Source organism: Trichomycterus rosablanca, chromosome 11, assembly GCF_030014385.1.
Source record: "Trichomycterus rosablanca isolate fTriRos1 chromosome 11, fTriRos1.hap1, whole genome shotgun sequence".
NCBI lineage: Eukaryota > Metazoa > Chordata > Actinopteri > Siluriformes > Trichomycteridae > Trichomycterus > Trichomycterus rosablanca.
Window position 1 is genome coordinate 33,197,670 of NC_085998.1, and position 25,583 is coordinate 33,223,252.

The window sequence follows — 25,583 nt, forward strand, 5'->3', positions numbered from 1 at the left end:
AAAGAATTTATTTTCTGTAATACTCTCAATCTGTCATTAGAAACCAGCGATGTCTGCTAGCTCTCCTAACAAGCCTGTATCATATCTCTAGTGAGTCAAACATAGCCAGTGAGTAAGAGCTTCAACTCACGCGATGTACTGCAGACAAATGCCCGGCCCGATACATGACGACTTCATTTAAATGGTATGAAAGAATATCAGATTTTATACACAAAGTTCTATTTGCAAGAAAGGTAAACTAAGTGTTGATTACTCTGGCAAAAGAATGTGCAGAAATTCAAAGTTCAAACCTAAGCATGGTAAAGTTCCAAGTTGATTAAAGTTAATATACTTAAAACTTAGCAAAACGACAGACTTGAGATTTAAAGGTCTGCATGATGTTAACGCTTTGTATATGGGTGCTGGTCTGTCTGGAAGTGCAGACTGTTCCGCAATGAGTTGGACAAGCTGGAGCATACATGGAGACGAAACGAGGCCTAGAACATATTAAAGTCTACAAGTTGAAACAGTTACATTACCAACAGCATTAGAGACAGGCATACTGGAACATAAAATATTGGGAGAACCTCCCACAGGAGTGACATCTATCTGTGAGTGCAAAAATCAGGGAAGCAAATGCAATGTGGTGCCAAAAAGTTTGATTTTAGAAAAAAACCTGCATTTCAAATTAGCATCATTTTCAGAATCAAAAAGTCTGTTTTTGAACAAAATTTCCAGTGATTCTTATAGAGTGAGACAAAAAGCATTAAAAAAAAAATGTATATATTCTTAAGTTTAAATTCAAATGTCAGTGAATCAAAGATGCCAATGTACTTTCTGAAGAACCCTGTGCCACTTAGCAATCCTCATTGAAAATAATTCTAACCACTTTCTCCAGTTCTTTCTCCTACATGCTGCAAACCTGGAGGCAGCTGCTGAACCTGGACCACTAGACATTTGTGGAATCAACTGGGCACAAGCTCAATCAACTAGTACACTTAGTTTGTATTGTAAATCTTAAATAAGGACAAACCTAATTTATATGTTATTTGTCTTTATTATTAGAAAACCCAATATACTTTGTCAACTCACATTAACAGTGATTTGCACCAATACAGCACAAACATAACTCATCATTGCAGCAACTGTAAAATACATTGTCACAGAGATGATAAACTGAATAAACATTTTTATAATTTAAACACAGTTTTAGACAGTCCAGTTTTATCTTATAGTGAATTAGTAGCTAGATGCTACAGCAATTACAGGATTGCCCCCAAGCTGTTTTTAAGACTTAAAAAAAAAATTCCCTTACTAATCATTTTGTGACTCGAGTAAAATAAATGTTAACAAAAAGGCATCACATAAAATGTATAAAATAATAACTGGACATAACTAACCTGTTGATTTTTTTCCAGACAACTCTTTATTTTATAATAAATACAAATTTCTTTTTTTTTCTCCAATAGATTCAAAAAAATCCATAAAAGAATATGTACGCATAGTTGGAGTTAAGTTTTGAGCAGACAGTCATTTAAACAGGACTAATTAGATTAGCATATAAAAACCCTATTGCAGCATAAATAATAAAACCTAAGATGTAAAGTTGAGAAATGTGTTTGATGGACTATTATAATTACACCCTGTAAGCCTATAATAAAATGTTCAGTTTAACGACTATTCACTGGTTCCTTGGCTGATCATGAGGACAGGGGCCTTGCATCTCAGTGCTGATAAAGGATCACCCATCATGATGAAAAGGCTGCATAAAAACCACCTTTCTAGATCTACACTTGATATCTCAGTCTGATGTCTGACACTCCCATATCATTGCAGTTTGCGTGTGACTTTCTATTTTTAGTATAAGGCTCTGGCAGAGCACAAGAATATCACTGCGTTCTGTTCCAACCTGCATTAGTGACTTGGCAGATCATTATTCGCACAAATATTTTCCAAACTAAAGTCTGCAAATAGTATATAAATTAACATGGTATACTTCATACAGTCTTATCTGCTTCAAGTTATTTCTCAAGAATACTTCCAACTACATTACATTACAGTGGTGAGCAGTGTACCTGCCTGCTTTTTCATGCATGCAGTCACCTTCATTTATTTTTAATGGCACATTATTCAGTACAGTTCAGTCAGATTGCAGTGTCTTCACCTTGGTGCACACAGTTTATTATAAACAAAGCAACGGTGTTAATACACACCCTGAAAATTCATCAACAGTAGCCCGTTTACTTTTGGGATGACAGCTGCTTTAAATGTTAAAGACTTCCACATACTTCTAGTAAAACATTTTAAATGAGGACTTTATGAGGAAAATTAATAGAATAACAAGAATAAAATCAGATTTCTTGGCACTTCAACATTATACACAGAACTTCCCAACCCAATTCTCTTCCTGGCATAAACTTAAATCCACTCAGGTCTGGGACATGATTTTTTAACACAGCTGGATTCGGAGCTTCTCAGGCTCTCACGTCTCTGAGCCGACTGAGCTCCCAAGTCACCCAATGTAACCTCCATTAGAATTTGTATTTAATGGAAAGTGAAGGTTTCATCTTACAAAACCCTGATGAGGAGCAAGGATGAGCTCATTTCCTGGACTGAAGAACTGAGCAGTATGCAGTTTGTAGAACATTCATCTTCTTACCACTGTTTAAAAACAAGAAAACAAACTGTCACAAAATCAGCTGAACCACAACAACAATTCGTCTACATTGTCTCCATAATAGCATGGCAATTAGACACAATAAAGATTTGCATTAACCCTTTTTTTATTAAGATCAGTGTTTAAGTGCTATAAAACTTTTTACATAGTAATACTGTTTTAATCTTTTTCTGTGTCATTTAATTATCTTGTGACTTGTGAACTATTTGGCCAAAATTGTTGTCTAAAATTCTTTAAAAACTACATTTCTATAGGCTTTTGTTGAATCTGTATAATATTAAGTTGTCTATTTGCTGAATTTAAAATAATGGTACTGGTTAGACAAAAGGTAACTGACTATGCCTTGTGATGATTCATTCACTAAACTGAACTTTTATACAAAAGCACATCAATGAATTTTTGTTTTTCTCTCTATACTTTTCTTTATTTTTACCATTTATAGGTATGTATTCCGAGTGCATTTCCCCTAAAATCAGATCTTTAATAAGGCAAAGAAATGCCAAAATTAATCCCTTCTTTTTCTTAAAACTCTTCTGACATAGCGAATAGTTATTTTTATTTTAATCCAGTTATGTCCAAGGTACTACAAGGTTTTTGCCACTCAGCTGGCCCTGTTGCAAGAGGACTATGATGTCCACAGCAGTGGTTTCTATACATTTCTATGTTCAATGAGATTTGGTTGATGCTTTAATTAGTACCTTATTAAATACAATGAGGTGTGTATGTTGAAATTCAACTTCGTAATTCAGAACAAGCATTAAAATGCCATAATTAGGGGTCCAATACTGGCATAAATTACAGTATTTCAAATACTTTTCAAATTCTCTAGACTGCAATTATTTTATTCAGATCTGCAACTTAATATAAAAATGTAACTAATAATGTTTTTTTACTTTACACCATTCTGAAGTATTGATGTGTACAATATAAACAATACCAGCAGCACAAAAGCATTAAAACAGATTCTACAACAAACCTGGGTTGTAAAATGTAAAGTGCCACTGTGTAGTAATGAACTGAACAAAATCTGGCAACACAAATGATCAGCATAATTAAAAAAAAAAAAAGCACTTTATTTGTAATGGCCAACAACAACAAAGAAGGAAAAGAGTGAAAGTAAACAAAACCGTAATTAAGGCAGGGATGGTATGAGTACTAAACCATAACTGGTTTAGAGTTGACTACACCCTTATAAGCAGCCTGTTACATACTTCAAATGGTGCACCATCTCTGAAAAATTGAAAGATCAAAGAAAACAGATCAACTTTGTGAAACACCTGGCGAAATGTCTTCCTATCAACCTTTATTTTTTATTGAATTTGTATTCATAGGTATAAATTGACGTACTGTTTGTATAACATTATTTAAAGAAACATGTTTAAACATTTTATTTACTTCTTATTATAAACAGCTTTTTAAGGGCTTAAGTGCTTATTGTCTTTGGCATTTTGAGTTGGTCAACTATTTTAAATGTTTAATGTACTTGAATTTAACTTTAAAAAGAGGTAGCAGCAACTAAACACAATAGCTGAATTAAATGCAAGTGTACATAATTACATGAACAATAGTCACCAAGCAATTACAATACAAACAACACTATCAAAATACCTAAGTATAAGTAGTTGTAAGGTACATTCGTAGGTGATCAGATTGCGAGAAGATATCTATACAAAACACTCAAAACAGTTGATAGGATCTTGTAATAAAGCTAATAAATACTGTGTAGATGAAAAACACTAGGTATTCTCAATAGTTTACTTGGTTAGTGCAACAGACTTCACTGTAACTTGTTTGCTATGATATATGTACTGTAGCCAATAACATTCTAAAATGTTCTGTGAGTGCATACAGTGTATCACAAAAGTGAGTACACCCCTCACATTTCTGCAAATATTGTATTATATCTTTTCATGGGACAACACTATAGAAATAAAACTTGGATATAACTTAGAGTAGTCAGTGTACAACTTGTATAGCAGTGTAGATTTACTGTCTTCTGAAAATAACTCAACACACAGCCATTAATGTCTAAATGGCTGGCAACATAAGTGAGTACACCCCACAGTGAACATGTCCAAATTGTGCCCAAAGTGTCAATATTTTGTGTGACCACCATTATTATCCAGCACTGCCTTAACCCTCCTGGGCATGGAATTCACCAGAGCTGCACAGGTTGCTACTGGAATCCTCTTCCACTCCTCCATGATGACATCACGGAGCTGGTGGATGTTAGACACCTTGAACTCCTCCACCTTCCACTTGAGGATGCGCCACAGGTGCTCAATTGGGTTTAGTCCATCACCTTTACCTTCAGCTTCCTCAGCAAGGCAGTTGTCATCTTGGAGCTTGTGTTTGGGGTCGTTATCCTGTTGGAAAACTGCCATGAGGCCCAGTTTTCGAAGGGAGGGGATCATGCTCTGTTTCAGAATGTCACAGTACATGTTGGAATTCATGTTTCCCTCAATGAACTGCAGCTCCCCAGTGCCAGCAACACTCATGCAGCCCAAGACCATGATGCTACCACCACCATGCTTGACTGTAGGCAAGATACAGTTGTCTTGGTACTTCTCACCAGGGCGCCGCCACACATGCTGGACACCATCTGAGCCAAACAAGTTTATCTTGGTCTCGTCAGACCACAGGGCATTCCAGTAATCCATGTTCTTGGACTGCTTGTCTTCAGCAAACTGTTTGCAGGCTTTCTTGTGCGTCAGCTTCCTTCTGGGATGACGACCATGCAGACCGAGTTGATGCAGTGTGCGGCGTATGGTCTGAGCACTGACAGGCTGACCTCCCACGTCTTCAACCTCTGCAGCAATGCTGGCAGCACTCATGTGTCTACTTTTTAAAGCCAACCTCTGGATATGACGCCGAACACGTGGACTCAACTTCTTTGGTCGACCCTGGCGAAGCCTGTTCCGAGTGGAACCTGTCCTGGAAAACCGCTGTATGACCTTGGCCACCATGCTGTAGCTCAGTTTCAGGGTGTTAGCAATCTTCTTATAGCCCAGGCCATCTTTGTGGAGAGCAACAATTCTATTTCTTACATCCTCAGAGAGTTCTTTGCCATGAGGTGCCATGTTGAATATCCAGTGGCCAGTATGAGAGAATTGTACCCAAAACACCAAATTTAACAGCCTTGCTCCCCATTTACACCTGGGACCTTGACACATGACACCAGGGAGGGACAACGACACATTTGGGCACAATTTGGACATGTTCACTGTGGGGTGTACTCACTTATGTTGCCAGCTATTTAGACATTAATGGCTGTGTGTTGAGTTATTTTCAGAAGACAGTAAATCTACACTGCTATACAAGTTGTACACTGACTACTCTAAGTTATATCCAAGTTTCATGTCTATAGTGTTGTCCCATAAAAAGATATAATGAAATATTTGCAGAAATGTGAGGGGTGTACTCACTTTTGTGATACACTGTATGTAAAATATTGACTTAAAAATACTTTATGAACTACATCTACCATTTAAATGCACTGTGTAGGTATACTATTACTGACTGTAACTGCAACAATACTGCTGCATCTTATATATTCATACAACACTCTACTAGGTTATTAACATGTCATATTAGTGTCATTGCAGTAATGGTCACCTACCCACAGGGTATATGGTCAGTAGTGGTGCTATGGACGTCCCCCATTAATAAATGAAGTTGTACAGAGCAACAGATGGGCTACAGCAATTGTATACCCACAATCTACATCTATATGGTAGGTGTAGACCATGAAATGGCCAATAAATGTATGTTCCAAGACAGGTGGACAGAGCTATCTGTAGGGTGAAATATAGTGGTAGAATCATGCTATGGGGGGTGCTTCTTTGTGACAGGGAGACAGATAAGGATTTATGAATGGATCAATGCAGCGAAATACAGGAAACTGTTTGAATAAAGTATCCTCCAGAGGACATGCAAATTCAGACTGGAATGACAAGTCACATTTCAACAAGACAATGATCCAAAACATATGACCAAATCAACACTGAAGTGGCTGCGAGGTAAGTCTCTGAATGTGGTTGGGTGATAGGCTAAACTGCTCAAATGCAGATGTGCAAAGCTTGTAAAGATGCCTCAAAAAAGACTTGCCCCATAAATCACTGGCAAATGGACTTCCTCAAAGTATTGAGAGATAAAAGGGTCTGTATACTATTGTAAATAAGAGACAGTAAAGTGAGCAAAAAAGTTAAGGGGTCTAAATACTTTTAAAATCCACTGTTTAAATTTGTGTTGGTACACTCCTAGTTACACGGGTTTGTAATGCCACGTCATGCTTCATCATACTTTTACCATCCACCTCTACTGTGACTCAGAGTGAAGTGTACTTTGTCTCTTACCTGACTCAGGTGGGTTTGGCAGCCTACTGCAAGGATCCACCCAAGTGCAATGATTCCACATATGTCAGTGCACTCTGCATTGAGGTTAAGCAGTAGCCCTCCTCTCCAATCAGATACCTACAGAACACAAAGAAGAAGGTAAAAATTGATCAAACTGAATGAGTGGAAACTTGCTCCACTGTTTTCATATAAGACCACATAATGTAGTCAAATGCACAGCACCTCCTACATTGGATGCAAATATGATGTTTGTTTGTTTGTTTCCTAATGCCATATCAGCTGCTATGACCATTTGTATGTCCTTAAAAATCAAAGTGGGGGTCGATTTGTTTCTTTACTTGTGTGCGTTGGGATTAGGCCGTTGTTTGCAAGAATGTGAGGGTGTAGAGTGTAACTGATTTTTCATATCTTATATGGCATTTTTAAGTCATGGAGGGGAACTGAGGTGAAGACTTCCTTATAGTTGTTTGTACTGGAGAATTTTGTTCTGGTGGTATGCATACAGGATGTGTTTTAGAGAGATCTTTGATCAGTAGGGGCCTGTAAGAATTATGTAAAAGTAAACTGAGACTTTCAAATGTACTTTAGTCTGTAAAAATCCTGTGCTGCAGGATGTCAACTATTTATCCACTATGAGTATGAGTTGCCTTGTTGGTAAGACTATTTGCACTGTATAGCCATTTGTCTTCACTAACCACTTATCCTGATTAGGGTGGCAGGGGTGTTCAGAGGCCACAGATTAAAAACACTGTACAACAAGTCAGTACATCACAGGGTACCAGACACTCATTAATAAGGACTGTGCAATAATATTTCCCCTGATATTTTTCCTTTAATGTGAATTATTTAATTTTCCTCTGCTGGTGAAAATCACAAATCCTCTTGATTAAATGAAACACACAATTTTCTTTATAGCTTGTAAGTGTTACTTTGGGCTAGTTTCTATCCCCAAACCAGGTTGCGGGCCCATTCAATGTTTATAAACATGATAAATGGTTTATAGAACTCTCCTCGTGCATAAAGCACTCAGAGTTACTGCTGTTACTCCCTTTTTCAAACCACCGAGTTACATAAACATAGACATTTTATTTGTATTTTTATAGAAAGGAAAAAGACAGACCAGAAACTGATGGAAATTCCCACCTCTCTGCCAATTCAACCCGGCTGTAAAAAGCTTGGCTTTTTACGCAGACAAACAGTGCTCTGGGCTGTGGTCTTAACAGGCACGCAATGACACCCATGCAACCAGGAACAGGGCAATGTGCAATTAAGGCCAACAAAGGCAAAAAAGGTTGCACTTAGGGATGTTAGCTGTAAAGGGGAATTTCAATACCTGTTCATATTGATGGCAGATATTGCCTAAAGTAATAATGAAATGTCTTCATCTGAAGCACTTACCATTGAGATAAAACAATTCATAGTAAATGTAAATATTTATAACGGTATTCCCCTTTTTCTTATTATACTATTCATTTATATTTATTAAGTGCTCTTAACCACTGTGCCACCTGAACGTCATTAATAAAATCCTAATCCACAACTTTTGGTCATGTGTCGACACAGACATGACAAACATGTCTGAGGAGGAGGATGGTCTAAGCCCTGCAAAGGATTGGCACATTATTCAGGGTATTCCTGCCTTGCGCCCAGCGTTGAGCACGCTATACTGCCATAGCATTTTTTTTTTTTGCTTGACGTCAGTGAAACCATAGCATCCAAAAGAAGTAAAAAGTTGCTGCCAGCGTGAACGCAGGGTTAGTGTTGTGGATTATTATGGACCTACCCCTCATGGATAAACTCTTCCAGTGCAGCACATTCAGAGACCAGCTGAGGCAGTTCACTGCGGAGGGCCACAAACGACAAGATCGGCAGTAGATCATCAGCCCCACTGCAGGAGACAGAAACAGCAATTTGAGCTTTCTTTTTAATTTTCAGTAATACTCCAGCATTTGCTAATGTTCAGAGGGCAACATGGTTCATTAGCATTGCCTAGGGTGCATTCATGCATCAGTGTTAATACTAGTTAATACTATTCCCTTCAAGCCAATACCACACAGGAATTCACATGCTCCTTCAGCGGTGAAATGCTTGCGTGACAAAGTACCAAGGTGTCCCATTTCCCACTGGCCCAAATGACACCTGATAGCTTTCACCTACGCACTTCAGCGTGGACATAGCAACAAGACTTACACACTGAAGCCATGCCAAAATTAGAGCTATTAGAGCCAGGCCTAAGTAGCTATTCATTTTCAAATGCAAGCCCAAGTTTTGAAGTCATGCCTGAAGATTAATTAAACGTGACAAAACGTGATCATGCAATTTCACATTTTTATGGATCATGAACTAACAGGTGAGCATTATGGTTTGCCAAAATAAATAACAACGTTTTTATGTCAGTCTTTAAAAATGTGGGGTTAAGAAAGAGAGTAAAGGTTCACAGCAGGGTGAAAAGGCCTAAAGGTAGAAGACTAAAAACATAAGAGGAGGGGAAACATCAGAATGTAAATTCAGTGCAGAGGTGTTACATTACAACATTTCTATATTATCTTCACAAAAATATTGTGTTTAAAATTTAGAAAACACATTTAAAATCAGATAAGAAAGTAGTGAAAACAAAAGGGAATTGTTTCAAAAGAAATTTTGTTTACATTTGTGGTTTACAAACCAGGCACATTAAACTTAGGATGGAATGCAAAATAAGTACATCACAATTAATGAATAAAACTGCATCAAATGTTCAAAAACTGTACAGTTTAGTTATTTAAACCAAATTCACATCATAAACCTCCTGTCATGTGACTAATTAGCATTCACAGTATACTCTTTTGGTTTGTTCAACCTTTAATGATAAATTCACGTAAACATGACTTTTTTCCTCATTTGCTAACAAACTAAAGCATATTCAGTTCTTTTATGTTTTATAAATAAATATATAACAAACGCGGTAACAGACCAAAATCTATTTATTTTTTGAAAGCTGTCGCTGAGGTAAGTCATGTCTTATACCATGAATAACACAAGTATAGTTTCCATCACACTATTGAACTATTAAGCCAGTTTCAAACATTTAAGACAATATCCAAGCCACCCACTTGGTTATAAGACATAAAAAGAATGAACAAAATATTAAAAGAAGAAATTCCTGCTGTTCATGAGGAAATCAAGCTGTGTATATAAGTGTGCAAGGGAAAAAATAAGTGATGAGAAACAAAGGAATGGAATGCTTTAGAGAAAATAATCAAATTGTTTGTGTGCAGACATGCATTACGAAAATGTATATGCCCTAACTGTCAAACACAAGCTGAGCTTATTATTTACAGATTTCAGAATAGCAAACAACAGCCATAAAAACTTAAGCAAATTCAAAATTATTTGCATAAGTTTCAGTTACAAAGCAGAAAAAAAATCCTCTAACCATGCCCTTAACATTTCTAATTGAACACAAAATATAACACAGATTTAAACATAATAAACAAGCATTTTTATACAATTTAACCACAGTTTATAAGCTTTTAATCACCAGAACACTTCTCTTAATTACAAGCCATAATTGAAGACGACGCGCACATTTATGACCTTTAGTTTAGAAAAAAAAAAGTTTAGAATAGTTTAGAAAAATGCAGATACTAAAGAGAATAGAATAACAGAACAATACATTCACTCAGGCCTAATTTCAGGCTAGTAATTGTTAACTGATAAACTAAAGTGTTTTTTGTTTATTATTTAACAGGATTCCTGTTGCCCGAGTAATTTTAATTCTACTGTCCTGATACATTGATTAGAGGAAAATAGACTTGAAAAAAGCCCACACAGAAAGAATGCGTGACCTGCTTAAGAATTAACAGACACATCACTCACAACACACAAACATCTCACACACAAGTTTTTTTTCAACAGCCAAGCCTGCAGATTCCACAGGGAGTGTGGAGAAAGTTCAGACACGCTAAAACAATTAAGCACAGCACATGAATTACTGTCTATAGCTTCTCTATCAGAACAATGCTCTATAAACATGAACAAGTTTTATGAAAAGCCTTTAAATAGGTCATTGGATAGCTGGTTTTAAATCTTTAATCACCAATGGACTTTTGGATTTCACTACATAATTATATTATTTGTATATATTAATGAGATTCATGATTGAATTTATTATTAACTCAATTGATGTCACATTACATTGCGTATATAATAAATAGCCAACAGATGAGATTTAAATAAAAAATGGTGCTTTAATCTTAATACAACACTAAGATGCTCTCAGTGCCAGTCTCAAGCCTGGATAAAAAATAAGGTCTGGTTAAGAAGGACCACTAAATACAAGAGCAGCCAAACACACCAAATGTAATGATTTATTAGATATTTTAATACAGGGTACCATTGATACAATATCTCAGTGTCACAGCAGTGTCAATAGATTCCCTATGTAGGAAACATCCCTCTTTTGGGAAAATGAACAAAGGCTTATCTTAAACCATGGGACATAATTTGTTTTAATATTACAAGTCATACTGCAATCACCTGGCAACTTAATTACAATGAATATAGTACAAATAATATAATAGAATTTAAAAAAAGTAATCACTAGAATCATGTCCCCTATTACTGCTTTCAATAGGTTAGTGTATAATAAAAACCAAACTCAATACCAAGTAGATAAAACATTTTACTGGTTACTTTTGTCTTTTTTCATTCCTTCAAGCAGCAACTGACTAAGCCTCAGATGCAAGTGTTTGTGTCATTTTACCCTGGCACTGTCAAGGCTGTTTCAGACAGGGTGACCCACTTGCTGGCTCAGAGCATCCTGCTGGGGGGTTGCAGGCCTGCTGTGCTTTGGTCTCTGCGAGGTCTGATGAAGTCTGACAGCAGGGCCGAGCAAACATGCAAGATCACGCCGGATTAACTAAAACTTCCTCACATCTATGTCCAACTATTATCTCTTTTACATCTTTTGCAATGAAAAGTAAATACCCAAAGAGAGACTAAGCTGCAGCTACTTTCAACATAGTGTGGTTTGGAAAAGCAGAACACTTACATGGCTGCTGTCTTGGGCGTTGGATCATTATCCTGAAGGAGACGGTAGTGCTCAGCACAGGCACAAATAAGCCTCAAGGTTCGTACTGCAATGAAAATGGAAAAAATGGTTTTAGTCTAATTCAACACAGACCAGAACAACTGCTAACAGAACACTGTGGAACGTTGTTTAAGTTGTTTTTTTTTTTTCAAAAGACAACACATCAATTATATAAATTACAGAAAAAAAAAAAATCTAACTAATGTTTACTCAATTTCTATATGGGTAAATGCCACATCCAGTTTACCTATCTAACTCACTTAAATAGAAAATTTAAAAGCAGTTACTGTGGAAATCAGTATTTATGTAAAATACATTTTTGTTAAAATACATTCTTTCCTGATTGGTCTCTGTCTAAATTGCTTGACAATGATTTCACATATCAGATTGCTAATAAAATACTCTTACATATATGTTACACATGCATACAGACCCACAGTAAAATACACTTCTGTATTTATCTCAAAGTCTTACCCAGCTATTGATAAATTGACATATAATAAGGATTTCTTGAGCAAACCCAATCACCACTTCTGTAGCCTGACTTAATGGCCCATTCATCCTGTTAACAAACTGATCAAATGGACCAGGTGTTGATTACAGCCAATCAAAGACTCATTTCTCATTTCTTTCTGGGTGCAGTGAGGACCTATGAAAATTTAACACAGTCAACCAAGCATTCTCCCCTTGTTGTGTATTTTTATCAGTCAAGAAAATCTCACCTATGCATTCCAGCTTCTTTTGTGGACAGCAGTCTGTACACAGCATTTTTAGTTCCTGCACTGCACACTCATATGGATAGGAACCATGCAGGGCAGCTGGTTCTTTAGGGTATAGTTTGGTTGCCACACCAATATCACCAGGTGATGCATTATGGTACAGTTTGACACTGCTCTCGATAGCCAGCTCTCTATCCCGATGCACCCTCCTGAAAAATGCATTGGTAAACTGTTTAACATTTAATATAAATTTAATAAAAAAATATGTCTCTAGAAATGTACATCTCTGGGTTTTTAAATGCACTATTAGGGATGCTGTTGCCAAGTCCGGCTTTTTAATCACTCTTTTATTTTTGTATAGTCCAACACTGTGCTTTTAGCTTAAGTGCACCATCTACTGTTTAGAATAAGTCAACACATTTCAAGAGATTTTATTTTCACTACAGAATTACATTATATTATTATTAAACATTTATAATATGAATTTTTCCGTGTGTCTTGGAGCTTCCTAACATTGACAATTAATAATCATTAACAATAATTAGTATCACTTCTAATCAGGGTTGCAGTGGGTTCGACACCACCAAGAAACATTGGGTGCAAAAAGAAGGTTTATGACCTGGAAAGTGCAGCAGTCGATCACATGACAATTACTTTCACCTAGAGGCAATTTTATAGTAGTCAATCCAGCCTCTGCATGATTTGGAGAGGTGATAAGACACCTAGCACCCAGCAAAACACCACGCAATACGAACGTGTGACAGTGACCAAAGACAAGAATCAAACACTCAATACAATTTGCTTTGGGGCACCATCACTGCTACTAATGCTATATTGTTTATTCATGTTAGACTGCATATTCAGACTAGACTTTTCTGCTACCTGAGCACAGTTTATTTATTTTTATGTTTGGGGTAGAGTGTAATACATAGGTTCAAATAGTTCCTATTTAACTCCTATTTACAACTTTCAAGACATTAAACCAATTAAATTTTTTTTCTCTGCTTGCTACTGATCCAATGGTAGTGCAACTAAACGGGTGTTGAATCATTTAAACAGAAAAAGTTTCCTATTATGGCAACTTTACAAAATGTTATACCTAAAGAGTGCCAAAAGAGGACTCCAGATTGGGGTGAAGAAGACCTCCTCTATGCATGCTACACACTGGTCTTTAGAGCTTGCAGTGTTGAGACATTCAAAAGAAAGCAGGCACAGAGACAACAGCCGATCTGTGCACAAAGAGTCAAGCATTACTTGTGCCATTTAATAGAACAATGACATTTACACCGGCTTAAGATTTAAAAGCTGCATTAATAGGACTCTATTTCAACTCAATTATAAAATCAAGCTGTTCTTACCAATAGCATTATGAATGTCTTTAACAATAACTTTTAGGTGTTCCTTCAGAGCCCGCTCCTCAAGATCCTCAATGTGACAGTCAAAGTCTCCATGCGTTGAGTCAAAGGTCGTATCAGAAATCATCTCATCAGCACCTGAAGCTGAAGTCCAGTCGTGCTGGGTCAGAAACTGCTCCAAATCTTCAAAAGAGTTCTCCCGGTCTGGAGGGACTGGAATTGGGAATTCCTCTGTATCAATCTTGCATGCTGTGTCGTTGGCATTAAGGTCAGGTAAGGATGAGAGGGAGATGGAGGCATCAGACAGGCTGTGGACTAGACCAGGTTTGCGCTGACTGTGCGGGCTGTGGGGAAGCAGCAGGCTCTGGGCGCTGTGTGAAGCCTTTAAGGTCATGGAGTGAACAGGCATTGGACTTGAAGGCACACTTTGACTTACTATGGGGTACAGCCTATTATACACGTGATACTGGAGCTTCTTTAACAGCTTCACGACAGGATGGTCTGGTCGACTAAAAAACAGAAATTAAACAATTTGTTACACCAAACACAGAAAATCTGAAATGATAAATGTGTGTTCTTAAAAACAGCCCAGCAACAGAATTTGTCTAAAGACTAGACTAGTATAAATAAAGCTAAATTACTTGTCATGTTTACATAATTTTACGCAACTTTGCAAATGTGTAAGTGTGTTTACATCTAAAATCCATTTCATGTTTCAAATCCTAAACTTTGAAAATAGAGCACTACACAAGGAAAAGTACAGTGAGACAAATCTGACACTACAAATGTTTACATGCCCATAATAATCAATAACTTAACAGCACTAAAAACTGCATACCACAATACTAAAAATACTATGTAAGTGTACCAATATTTTTTACTATATACCATATTTAGCATCCTATATTGTTTGAACTTTGAACATGTGAAAGACTGCATGTTTATGTCTTATTTACAACACAGTTGTAAGAATCTAATAAATATTCAAGAAGATTCCATGCTCCAGTTAACCCACAGCTGTCCTCTTTGAACAGCTGACCCCCTTGTACTCTTCACAAGACAACTAAAGTTTGACCTCTTGACTAAACACTTAGGTTAAAACTAGCCTTGTGCTCACTAATGTCTAATATTTTTTTTACCTATACTTCTAACAGGGTTCAAACAGGGTTTTATCAGATATATGTGCTTAGACTGTGGTCTGTTTGTACTAGATTAAGGAAATATCTACTGAGGAAGCATTCTGTAAGATGCTCTGGATAAGAGTGTCTGCTAATTGCTGTAAATGTAAACAGATTAAAATCCAGTTCTCTTAAAATAATTTCTTGAAATAAGAGTATGACTGATTTCTGATTCAAATAATTAGTTTAAGATAACTGAAGTTTTAGAATATTTAGTTTACATGACCAAATGCATGATTATTAGTTTGTATGTAAATGCACTTGCCTTTAGTAGCCACCCATTAATAAAGCTGAAAATGTGCACTCCTACATGTATACTCCTACAAAATGTTATTATGTAAAGTTGTTGGGAAAAAAAGAAAGCAAAGCTAAACCCAAGCTTATAAAACGGATAGTTCCGGTCCTAAAATCTGATTGGCTGAGCCGCGTTCGAAGCCGTTGTAAAATCCCCGATAAACGCACACCTAGGACCACCTCACATCATTCCATATTAATACGCCACTGAAAAGAAAAAGTTAATGTTATTTTCGCCCTCATGTTGCCTAGCAACACTGTTAATCGAACTACCTTGCGTCGCGGAAGAACGCTTTATTGTAAGTTTATACACAATAAATACATTTATGAATTAAACATTGTTGTATGTATTGTATTTTATGTTGACCGCCGTTTTATAAAAGCAATAAGCCACTCGAGACTGCTATGATTTTAGCACGGGGAAAGAAGTTTTAGGCACTCTGCTTCGCGTCGTGCCAAAAACGTCATCCCTGTGCTAAAATCACAGTAACGCACGGCCTCTCGTGGCTTATTGCTTTATTAATGAATAATTACAATTGTTTTCTAACTACAGGTTTTTCAAAATATTAAATTATTACAACTAAGCACCTCATACCTAAAAAGATAGCTGACCAGGCCAAACACCAAAGTTGCATCATTTGGGTTCTTTTTCAGGTTAGCTTTCCAAACTCTAGGCCAATCCTGCAGAAATACACATAAAAAACAAGTGTCATGTTTACACATTTAGATAACTTACTCAGATAACAGTAGACCAGTGATACCTACATGATCTTGTTCATATTCCAATATATTTGCGTACAGAACCCGCTGCTCCTGTTCCTCAGGTGTCATAGTTACAGAAGATGAAAACTTCCTTTAATTAAAAAAAATCAGCAAAACTTAGAATAGCTTTATTTTCTCAAACACAGTATTATATACTGTAGGTCCTAAATAGCAGACTCAAATTCAATTCAAGATGTAGCATTTATAAGCAATGTATTTTTTATGTATTTATTTACAAATTTTTGTCTAGAAATAGAAATTGGTAGGAGTAAACTTTTAAACAATCTGCTATCTAACATTTTAATCAACTGACCAATATGTTACAGGCTTAACTATACAAATAAACTAAAAGGTCATAAAACTGACATGTTGGCTTGTTCCTGCAGTCTGAGTCTTCGCTCTTCCATCTTTCTTTGGAGCTATGGCCATTAAGGATAACTGTGTTACTTGTATAACCGTAGTCTTACTTTGCCTTTGTCCAAAGTTTTTTTTGGTGGTGCGTTTTAGAATCATGTGTCACATTCTACTGTTTTTAATTTTACAAAATACAATTAGGTTTGTCAGTAAAAACACTGAAATGTTTTCTTTTGTACTTCAGTTAAATAACAAATGATTTAACTGATATTCAAGACGGTCAGGATGTTGTTGATGTCATACTTCCAACAATTTAATATTTACTTTTCTTTACTGACCGGTCAATCAGTCTGACCTATTATGTCAAACAGATGACTGAACAATATTTACAATGCGTGCTTTGATAGTCAGCATTAAGCATACGTGCTGTATTGAGACCAAATATCCACTTTGCTACTATATTTGGAAGTGTTAATGTGGTTAAAAAATAATAATGTAGCATAATTTACAGCATTTGGACAAACCAAGTTACATATATGTCATTGGATATTTTAAAAGCGGGACTAATTGAAATGTCACAGTTAGAGCTTGTTTTTTCTTTTACTTGTTTTTCTTTAAAGAAATGTAATCACACACAAAGGATACAGCATCTTGTCTGGCTCTGGCTATAATTAGGTTCTCCATCATTTGTCTCTGAAGAGAGAGCGTCTGGTTTAAGGAAAAAAAAAAACCAACAAATATGAAGCAGAAGAAAGCATTCATGCAATTTCCAACAATTCAAACAATCATACAGTGCATTTATTTTTCTGCTTAATTCACAAATGTGCATTATACAGAATTGATTGCACTGACAGGGAACTAATTGTGCGACCTTAAGTTCAGTGACATATTCCATCCTTTGTGGGCAGCCACAGATTAAGTTATGGCAATACTTCTATGCTATAGACCAATTGTTTCTTTAGGGCTAGCACAGTCCTCATCTACCATATGTAAAGTTAATAAAAAGGTAAAGAATCACTATACAAGATTAAAACCTAAAATGCATTCACTTGCTAATTTTGTTGCAATTAGCACAATTAACTGTTTCTTTGTTTAACAAAAAAATCCCACAAATATATTTACTAAAATGACAGATAGATAAAACAGTTTGCATGCTCTTCATACAGTTTCTGACCCAAACACAAATCAGTTTGTACTTATGACTGAATTAAAGTGAAAGCTTTCAAGAAACATTTAAAGACAACATTAACACATTACATTTTATTCCTGCCAATAAATAAACAATTAAATATGTTTAATTAACAGAGTTCTATGGTGCAAGTTAACTGCAAGACCATGTTTCTGCAAGACAGCTGCACATTGCAGCTTTAAAACTGAGAGTTAAACAAGAGAACCAAAATATCTGGATTTTAATACAAGCATGTTGATAAATATGCATTTATATTGGAATATTCTTTACATGTAGAGTTTGATTTGCCATGCCATTATATTCAGAATGCTTTGTTAGAAACAGTAACATGCAAAATGAACTGTTAAACGACTCAGTTCAACCAATGAGTCAACGAAAGTGTCAACACTAAAATCAAAGCAAATTAAAAAACACGGTAATACGGAACGAATTACGCTATAAATCATACAGTGCTGCTTGTTAACATCCTTAGTGAAACTACACACTACCTTTATAAAGGTTTTGAACTTTTTCCAGTAGGCAGGAAGATCCAGTGGTGTATGTTTGCGTCTCTGCCACATCCTTCTAGCTTCGAGGTGAAACGCTGGACTTAAAACTTACTTTAAACTGCGAGTTCAGGTTCCCACATACAAAACGAACCGATATGTGTTGAATTTCATTAAAACTACAACTGAATGGATAAAACCACGACTAATTTAACCCCGGCCAGACATACATAATCCACTACCAACAACACAAAGCCACAAACTGAAGCGCTGACTGAGTGAATCAGCTGTAAATCAATGGCGTGGCTGCTGCGTCACCTGAGAGCCGCTCTAGCCACGTGCTCATTTACATAAACACAGCCAGCTAGCGAGGTGGCAACATGGCATCGAAAATACAAACATGCTAGTCATGGACAAACTTTCAAACCTGTGTAATAACAAACCAATTCAAGTGTAAAACACATAAATCTGTTCACAGCTTATATTTGTTTAATGAATATAATACCTTTATATTAGGTATTTAAAGCAAATGCTTTATGTTTAATTCCAGAGACCAACACCAGAAACTAAACTAGCATTACTTTGCCTAGTCTTGGCTCCACATGAAAACACTCCAAGAACCACCATGCACCACCATGTCAGTTGTGCCAATACATTTGACATTAATCATTCATTTATTTCTATGCCTAAACATTTTATTCTTGTAAGTGTTATGGTTGGCTCGCCCCATTCAAAAAGACCATATAACTAATGCTTATTTGCTCAAATGTTGAAAAGTCCGGTCCCTGTATATGATGTGTTGACTAACTTTTACCTAGCTGAATTGTATTCATCTGGGCGTCTTACAGAAAGAAGGTCCTGGGTTCGATCCCCAGGTGGAGCGATCCAGGTCCTATCTGTGGAGTTTGTGGAGCATGTTCTCCCTGTGTCTGTGTAGGTTTTGTCCGGGAGCTCCGGTTTCCTCCCACAGTCCAAAGACATGCAAGTGAGGTGAATTGGAGATAAAAAATTGTGCATGACTGTGTTCGATATAACCTTGTGAATTGATGAATCTTGTGTAACAAGTAACTACCGTGTCTGTCATGAATGTAACCAAAGAGTGTAAAACATGACGTTAAAAATCCAAACAAAACAACATTCATCCAAATTGTGACAATGTAGAAAATAGTTAATAGCAATTCAGTTCTTATATGGCACTGCAACAGAATGTGGCTTAATCTACTCTACACCTCTCTTTTCATTGTGAGTGTTCTTTAAATTGTTGTTTCTAGGTTTTTAAAGCATGACATGACAATGTAAGAATATTGTAGTATTTCTGATAAAGCAGTTGGCTCTGTTAACAAAAGGAAACACTTTACCAAATAAAAAAGTTTATAATACATGTTGATACTACCAAAGTAAATCAAAAAGAAAATTGTTTGGGAAAACACACTTACCAGTGATGTTTTTTGGGTGGCCTGGCCAGGGGCGAGTCTCGCTAGACGTGCCTCATAACTTGCCTTTAATTTCTGGTTAAGACAGGAAGCCTCCTCAATCGGAGTTAATTCTCTGTAACACATGGTAAATAAGGTAAAATATACAGTCAGGTTCAAAATGATTGGTACGATTTGAAAGACTGGTAAATATTTGTGGATTATTAACTAGAATGTATACTGATAAGTGACTTTTTATTCGAATACATTGATTTTAACAACAAGAAAAAAGATAAGATATGATTTATTGTTCCCTCTGTAAATTTTTTTTACTCAAACAAACACATCATAAATCATTTTTTGTGTTTTTTAGCATTTTACATACAGATTGGGACTTTATTGGAACAGAGGTTTGTACTTTAGTGTATGTTGCTTGGCATCTTTATACTGGGACTAGCAAAGTTAACAGTCAACTGTAGGAACGTTGCACCTTAAACACATTTAAGTGCAAAAGTTATAAAACAACGAGTGACTCACTTTTTGCAGTCTTGTGACTCCATTTCTTGGAGCTTCTGAAACATTTCGGGTGAAAGGAAGGGACATTTTTCACCCCCACCTTCAGAGAGCACTCTGCCGTGTCTAGAGTTCTGCACAGTCAGGCCTGTTTTACTTGGACTCTCTGAGTTCATTGTTGCTTTATGAGGGGTCACTAGGAAAGAAACAGTAAATGCACATTATTTCTGTTCTACAGTATATACAGTGTATCACAAAAGTGAGTACACCCCTCACATTTCTGCAAATATTTCATTATATATTTTCATGGGACAACACTATAGACATGAAACTTGAATATAACTTAGAGTAGTCAGTGTACAGCTTGTATAGCAGTGTAGATTTACTGTCTTCTGAAAATAACTCAACACACAGCCATTAATGTCTAAATGGCTGGCAACATAAGTGAGTACACCCCACAGTAAACATGTCCAAATTGTGCCCAAAGTGTCAATATTTTGTGTGACCACCATTATTATCCAGCACTGCCTTAACCCTCCTGGGCATGGAATTCACCAGAGCTGCACAGGTTGCTATTGGAATCCTCTTCCACTCCTCCATGATGACATCACGGAGCTGGTGGATGTTAGACACCTTGAACTCCTCCACCTTCCACTTGAGGATGCGCCACAGGTGCTCAATTGGGTTTAGTCCATCACCTTTACCTTCAGCTTCCTCAGCAAGGCAGTTGTCATCTTGGAGGTTGTGTTTGGGGTCGTTATCCTGTTGGAAAACTGCCATGAGGTCCAGTTTTCGAAGGGAGGGGATCATGCTCTGTTTCAGAATGTCGCAGTACATGTTGGAATTCATGTTTCCCTCAATGAACTGCAGCTCCCCAGTGCCAGCAACACTCATGCAGCCCAAGACCATGATGCTACCACCACCATGCTTGACTGTAGGCAAGATACAGTTGTCTTGGTACTTCTCACCAGGGCGCCGCCACACATGCTGGACACCATCTGAGCCAAACAAGTTTATCTTGGTCTCGTCAGACCACAGGGCATTCCAGTAATCCATGTTCTTGGACTGCTTGTCTTCAGCAAACTGTTCGCGGGCTTTCTTGTGCGTCAGCTTCCTTCTGGGATGACGACCATGCAGACCGAGTTGATGCAGTGTGCGGCGTATGGTCTGAGCACTGACAGGCTGACCTCCCACGTCTTCAACCTCTGCAGCAATGCTGGCAGCACTCATGTGTCTATTTTTTAAAGCCAACCTCTGGATATGACGCCGAACACGTGGACTCAACTTCTTTGGTCGACCCTGGCGAAGCCTGTTCCGAGTGGAACCTGTCCTGGAAAACCGCTGTATGACCTTGGCCACCATGCTGTAGCTCAGTTTCCGGGTGTTAGCAATCTTCTTATAGCCCAGGCCATCTTTGTGGAGAGCAACAATTCTATTTCTCACATCCTCAGAGAGTTCTTTGCCATGAGGTGCCATGTTGAATATCCAGTGGCCAGTATGAGAGAATTGTACCCAAAACACCAAATTTAACAGCCCTGCTCCCCATTTACACCTGGGACCTTGACACATGACACCAGGAAGGGACAACGACACATTTGGGCACAATTTGGACATGTTCACTGTGGGGTGTACTCACTTATGTTGCCAGCTATTTAGACATTAATGGCTGTGTGTTGAGTTATTTTCAGAAGACAGTAAATCTACACTGCTATACAAGCTGTACACTGACTACTCTAAGTTATATCCAAGTTTCATGTCTATAGTGTTGTCCCATGAAAAGATATAATGAAATATTTGCAGAAATGTGAGGGGTGTACTCACTTTTGTGATACACTGTATCTTCAGCAGTGTCAGGATGTGAAAATAACAGCGTACCTGATGCTTTTATACTGGTCTGGGTATTAGAAAAATGAGTGCTAGTCTGTGGAACAGAAGATGCTTGGCATGTGGTTGCAGAGGTATTAGAGATTTCATTTATTTTTCCTATGAACGACTTTACTCTTTCTAAACACTGCTCAGCTAGTTTCACCATCTTCTCCACTTCCACTTCCTCCAGCTCTCCTTCAGCTGTCAAGGGGAACAAAACATTAACAGAGAACATTTTTTAATGTGTCAAAATGTCAGTACACTGTGCATTGATAAGGCAAGTTTTAGGTGTCTAATATTGGCACTGCATCGAAAATGGTAAGAATGGGAACAATGCCATACCAGAATTGTAAGGGTGTACTACTTTTACTTTCTGTTTGATAAGTACATGCAAAATGAACAAAACGTGTACTCTATCGATAATGAAGGTACATCACTATTTGGAATACATCAGGGGGTACACAAAGGTCAGTTGGGTCATTTTGTTCATGAATTTTGACCACATCAAATATTTCCTTGGTTACCTTTAAAAGCTGCATCCTGGAGTAGAGCATTTGAGATGTAGTTGATACTTCTCAAATATTCACAGTATGCTTCCTGGACAAAGAAAAAGACAATTTATAGCCTGCGATATTTGGAGGTGCAGGCCACACTTCTGTACAATATACCTGTTTGTCTGTATGTAAGACTGGTTTTTGGTCACTATTATGGCCTCAAGATGTTGAACTATAAAACCACAGCCATCTGGTATAGATCAGGCAGTCACTTTAAACTTCAACAAATAAGATCCCAACTTTTACTCTGACTGAGTTGGACAGATAAATAAGGACAGAAAATACTTTTTCAGCAAGACAATACCCACTGCACACTGCTGAAGTAATAATGAAGTAGTGTAAAATGAAGTCGAATTTGCTTCACCCCACTGGGCAATAAATTAACTTTGCCCAGTGGTTTATAGATTAACTTTAAAATGGTTTATCCAAAGGGTCTAGTGGCTGTAATAGTTTCCGAGAATGCCTATTAAAAGGAATTAATTTCTGGAATATAATGCTGAATGTAAGTAAGGGGTCAATTTGCAGTTTCAATGTGAAATATCAATGAGTTTAGACTTAACATTTCTTAATGCATGCACAAACGTTCATCTTTTTTCATGTAATCAGTATAAGGACGTTTTAAGGGTCGTAATGTATGGATTTTGTTTTATAGTGATTAGTTAAAACTTGACTTCAAACAAGATTTAATAATGTTAATAAATGCTATTAAAACAGTGGCAAAGTGCACGAATTTAGAACCTGGAACCAAGAAAAGCGGCAAGTGTAACATCTGTTAATTCTATCTAAGCTGTCGGCTTTATGTAACTGAGGCAGATCCTTCACTGGATGTGTTTGTTTACACCTGATAGGTGTGGCATGAATGCGACAAGGTCCATCCTGCATATTAACAATATTAATCAGACTTAACATCGTTATATAGTTATAATATAATAGAATTATATTACATAAATATATTATAATATATTATATAAAATGGAAAGTAATTTACCTTACATCTGTTACCCACATCCAGCTGTATGGCAGCCTTTACAAGTCGCATAGCATTTTGAAGAGGTCTGAGATTACTGTCATTGACAGATCCAGCCATTATTTATTATGAACATTTAAAACAACCAGAATTACCACCATAAACTATTACACACTGGTGTAAATAAACATCACGGCCAGAGAGAAAAGTGAAGGTACTGGTATTAGCAGATACGCTTCTGATGTCAAACATTTCAAAATAAAAGTCACTTAGCGATTCTGATTTTCACGTTACATTTTACATTTCATTTTGTTTTGTGATTTTACTATTTAGTTTTGTTATTTTAGTTTTGTTATTTTACGTTTTAGAAAACCATTTAGCGTGATCAAAATAAACAGAAAGAATTTTAACACCTAACAAACAGTAACTCCATGAAGAAAACAAAGCCAGGTCCCATGGGCTCATACTGCTATGCGGCACCTAGTTTATTCGACCTAGTAGATTCACATATAGCGTTAAGAAAAGGGTTATACATACTTATATTGAAATTTATAATATAAACTTAAGATTTTTACATAAATGTCAAATACTTTCTTTAATGTGAACTTACCACTAATAAGCTTATACTTAAAGCTAATACTTATTCATTAATAATTATATATTAATATAATTATAATTAATTAATATATAATATATTAACATAATTAACTATTAAAATTAAAAGACAAAATACACCCTAGTAGCAAAAGTGTACAACCCTTTCCCAGAGTTATGCTTTTAAAAAAGCACATTTTGTAATAATATGGCTCTATACATTTTGTAATTTTTTTCTCAAGCTCTGTGAGACATGTACAATACCTTTACATTTAACTTCAAATCAAACCACCTATTTATGGACACACATAACGCAGCCCAGAACAGAATCTTTCCCCAAGTAGTTGCCACCGGCTGAAGTCATTTTTATTATAATTAATATACACATAGTAGGGTATGTGACTGCAAAATGGTGTAAAGTTAAGTTACAAATCGAATGAAAGTCTTCTGTAATAATAATTAGGTGTTTATTACCTGCTCATAATTTACTATTTCCATGTTGTTTTAGGGTGCCCTAGCTTTCCTCTTGTTTAAGTACTCACAGATGTCCAGAGCAGCTATTGTGACAACCAGTTCACAATTTTTTGCTGTCCCTTTTCTGTTTGCTTTCTCTCTTGTGGGTTGTGGATATTTTGTTTCTTTCATTTGTTTGTTCTATTATTTTGGCTACCATATTTGTGTTTATGCTGTTTTTGTTAGTGGGTTTTTAGCCACATTGTTCTACCTTGGTTAAGCATCCTGCTTCTGGGTACATTTTCAATTTCTGCAGGTGCGACCCACCCTGTTACACTCTACATATCCACAGGTCAGCCTTTTGAAGCAGTGTTTTTTTGTTGATGTGTACTGTTGTGTTTGTTTTAACAGAGATATCAACAAGTTCTACAGATTTTGCATTTGCTCGTGGTCCTTGGAGTTCATGTGTTATCTTTGTAGGATAACCACCTGTAGGGAGGTTCACAGCAGTAACAAAATTGATCCCATTTGTAAATAGTGACTGTTATTTTTTAAATTGCCCTTGCACAATACTTTTAACATCCTCTGAATTGTGTTATAAAGGCATATCTTACACAAAGAAAGCTTTGTCTGAGTTTTATAGGGAAGGGTGCATCTGAAACCCACACTGATACCAAATGAGAAATTCATTTGTAGAATACTGCCTATTAATTATTGTTCTTGTTTAAAGCACTGGTAAAGTGTAATCCTAGGCAAATCCATAATCATAAGCCAGGCCGATCATTGGAGTAATTAGGACAGAAACA

At 36.6% G+C, this 25,583-nt stretch overlaps 1 protein-coding gene across 1 annotated transcript; it reads right to left on the reverse strand.

Moving 5' to 3' along the window:
- Nucleotides 1–1,037: 1,037 nt before the first annotated feature.
- vps9d1 (VPS9 domain containing 1) lies at nt 1,038–23,850 on the reverse strand. Its single transcript, XM_063004223.1, has 16 exons — nt 23,752–23,850; nt 22,734–22,806; nt 22,219–22,410; nt 20,368–20,539; nt 19,855–19,966; nt 17,390–17,452; nt 16,757–16,809; nt 16,394–16,481; nt 16,224–16,309; nt 14,160–14,665; nt 13,901–14,030; nt 12,805–13,010; nt 12,044–12,128; nt 8,795–8,899; nt 7,012–7,128; nt 1,038–2,640 (listed from the first exon to the last, which is right to left on the reverse strand). Exons 1-15 carry the CDS (start codon nt 23,848–23,850, stop codon nt 7,035–7,037), a joined length of 2,064 nt encoding a protein of 687 aa, XP_062860293.1. The 3' UTR covers nt 1,038–2,640; nt 7,012–7,034.
- Nucleotides 23,851–25,583: the final 1,733 nt, after the last annotated feature.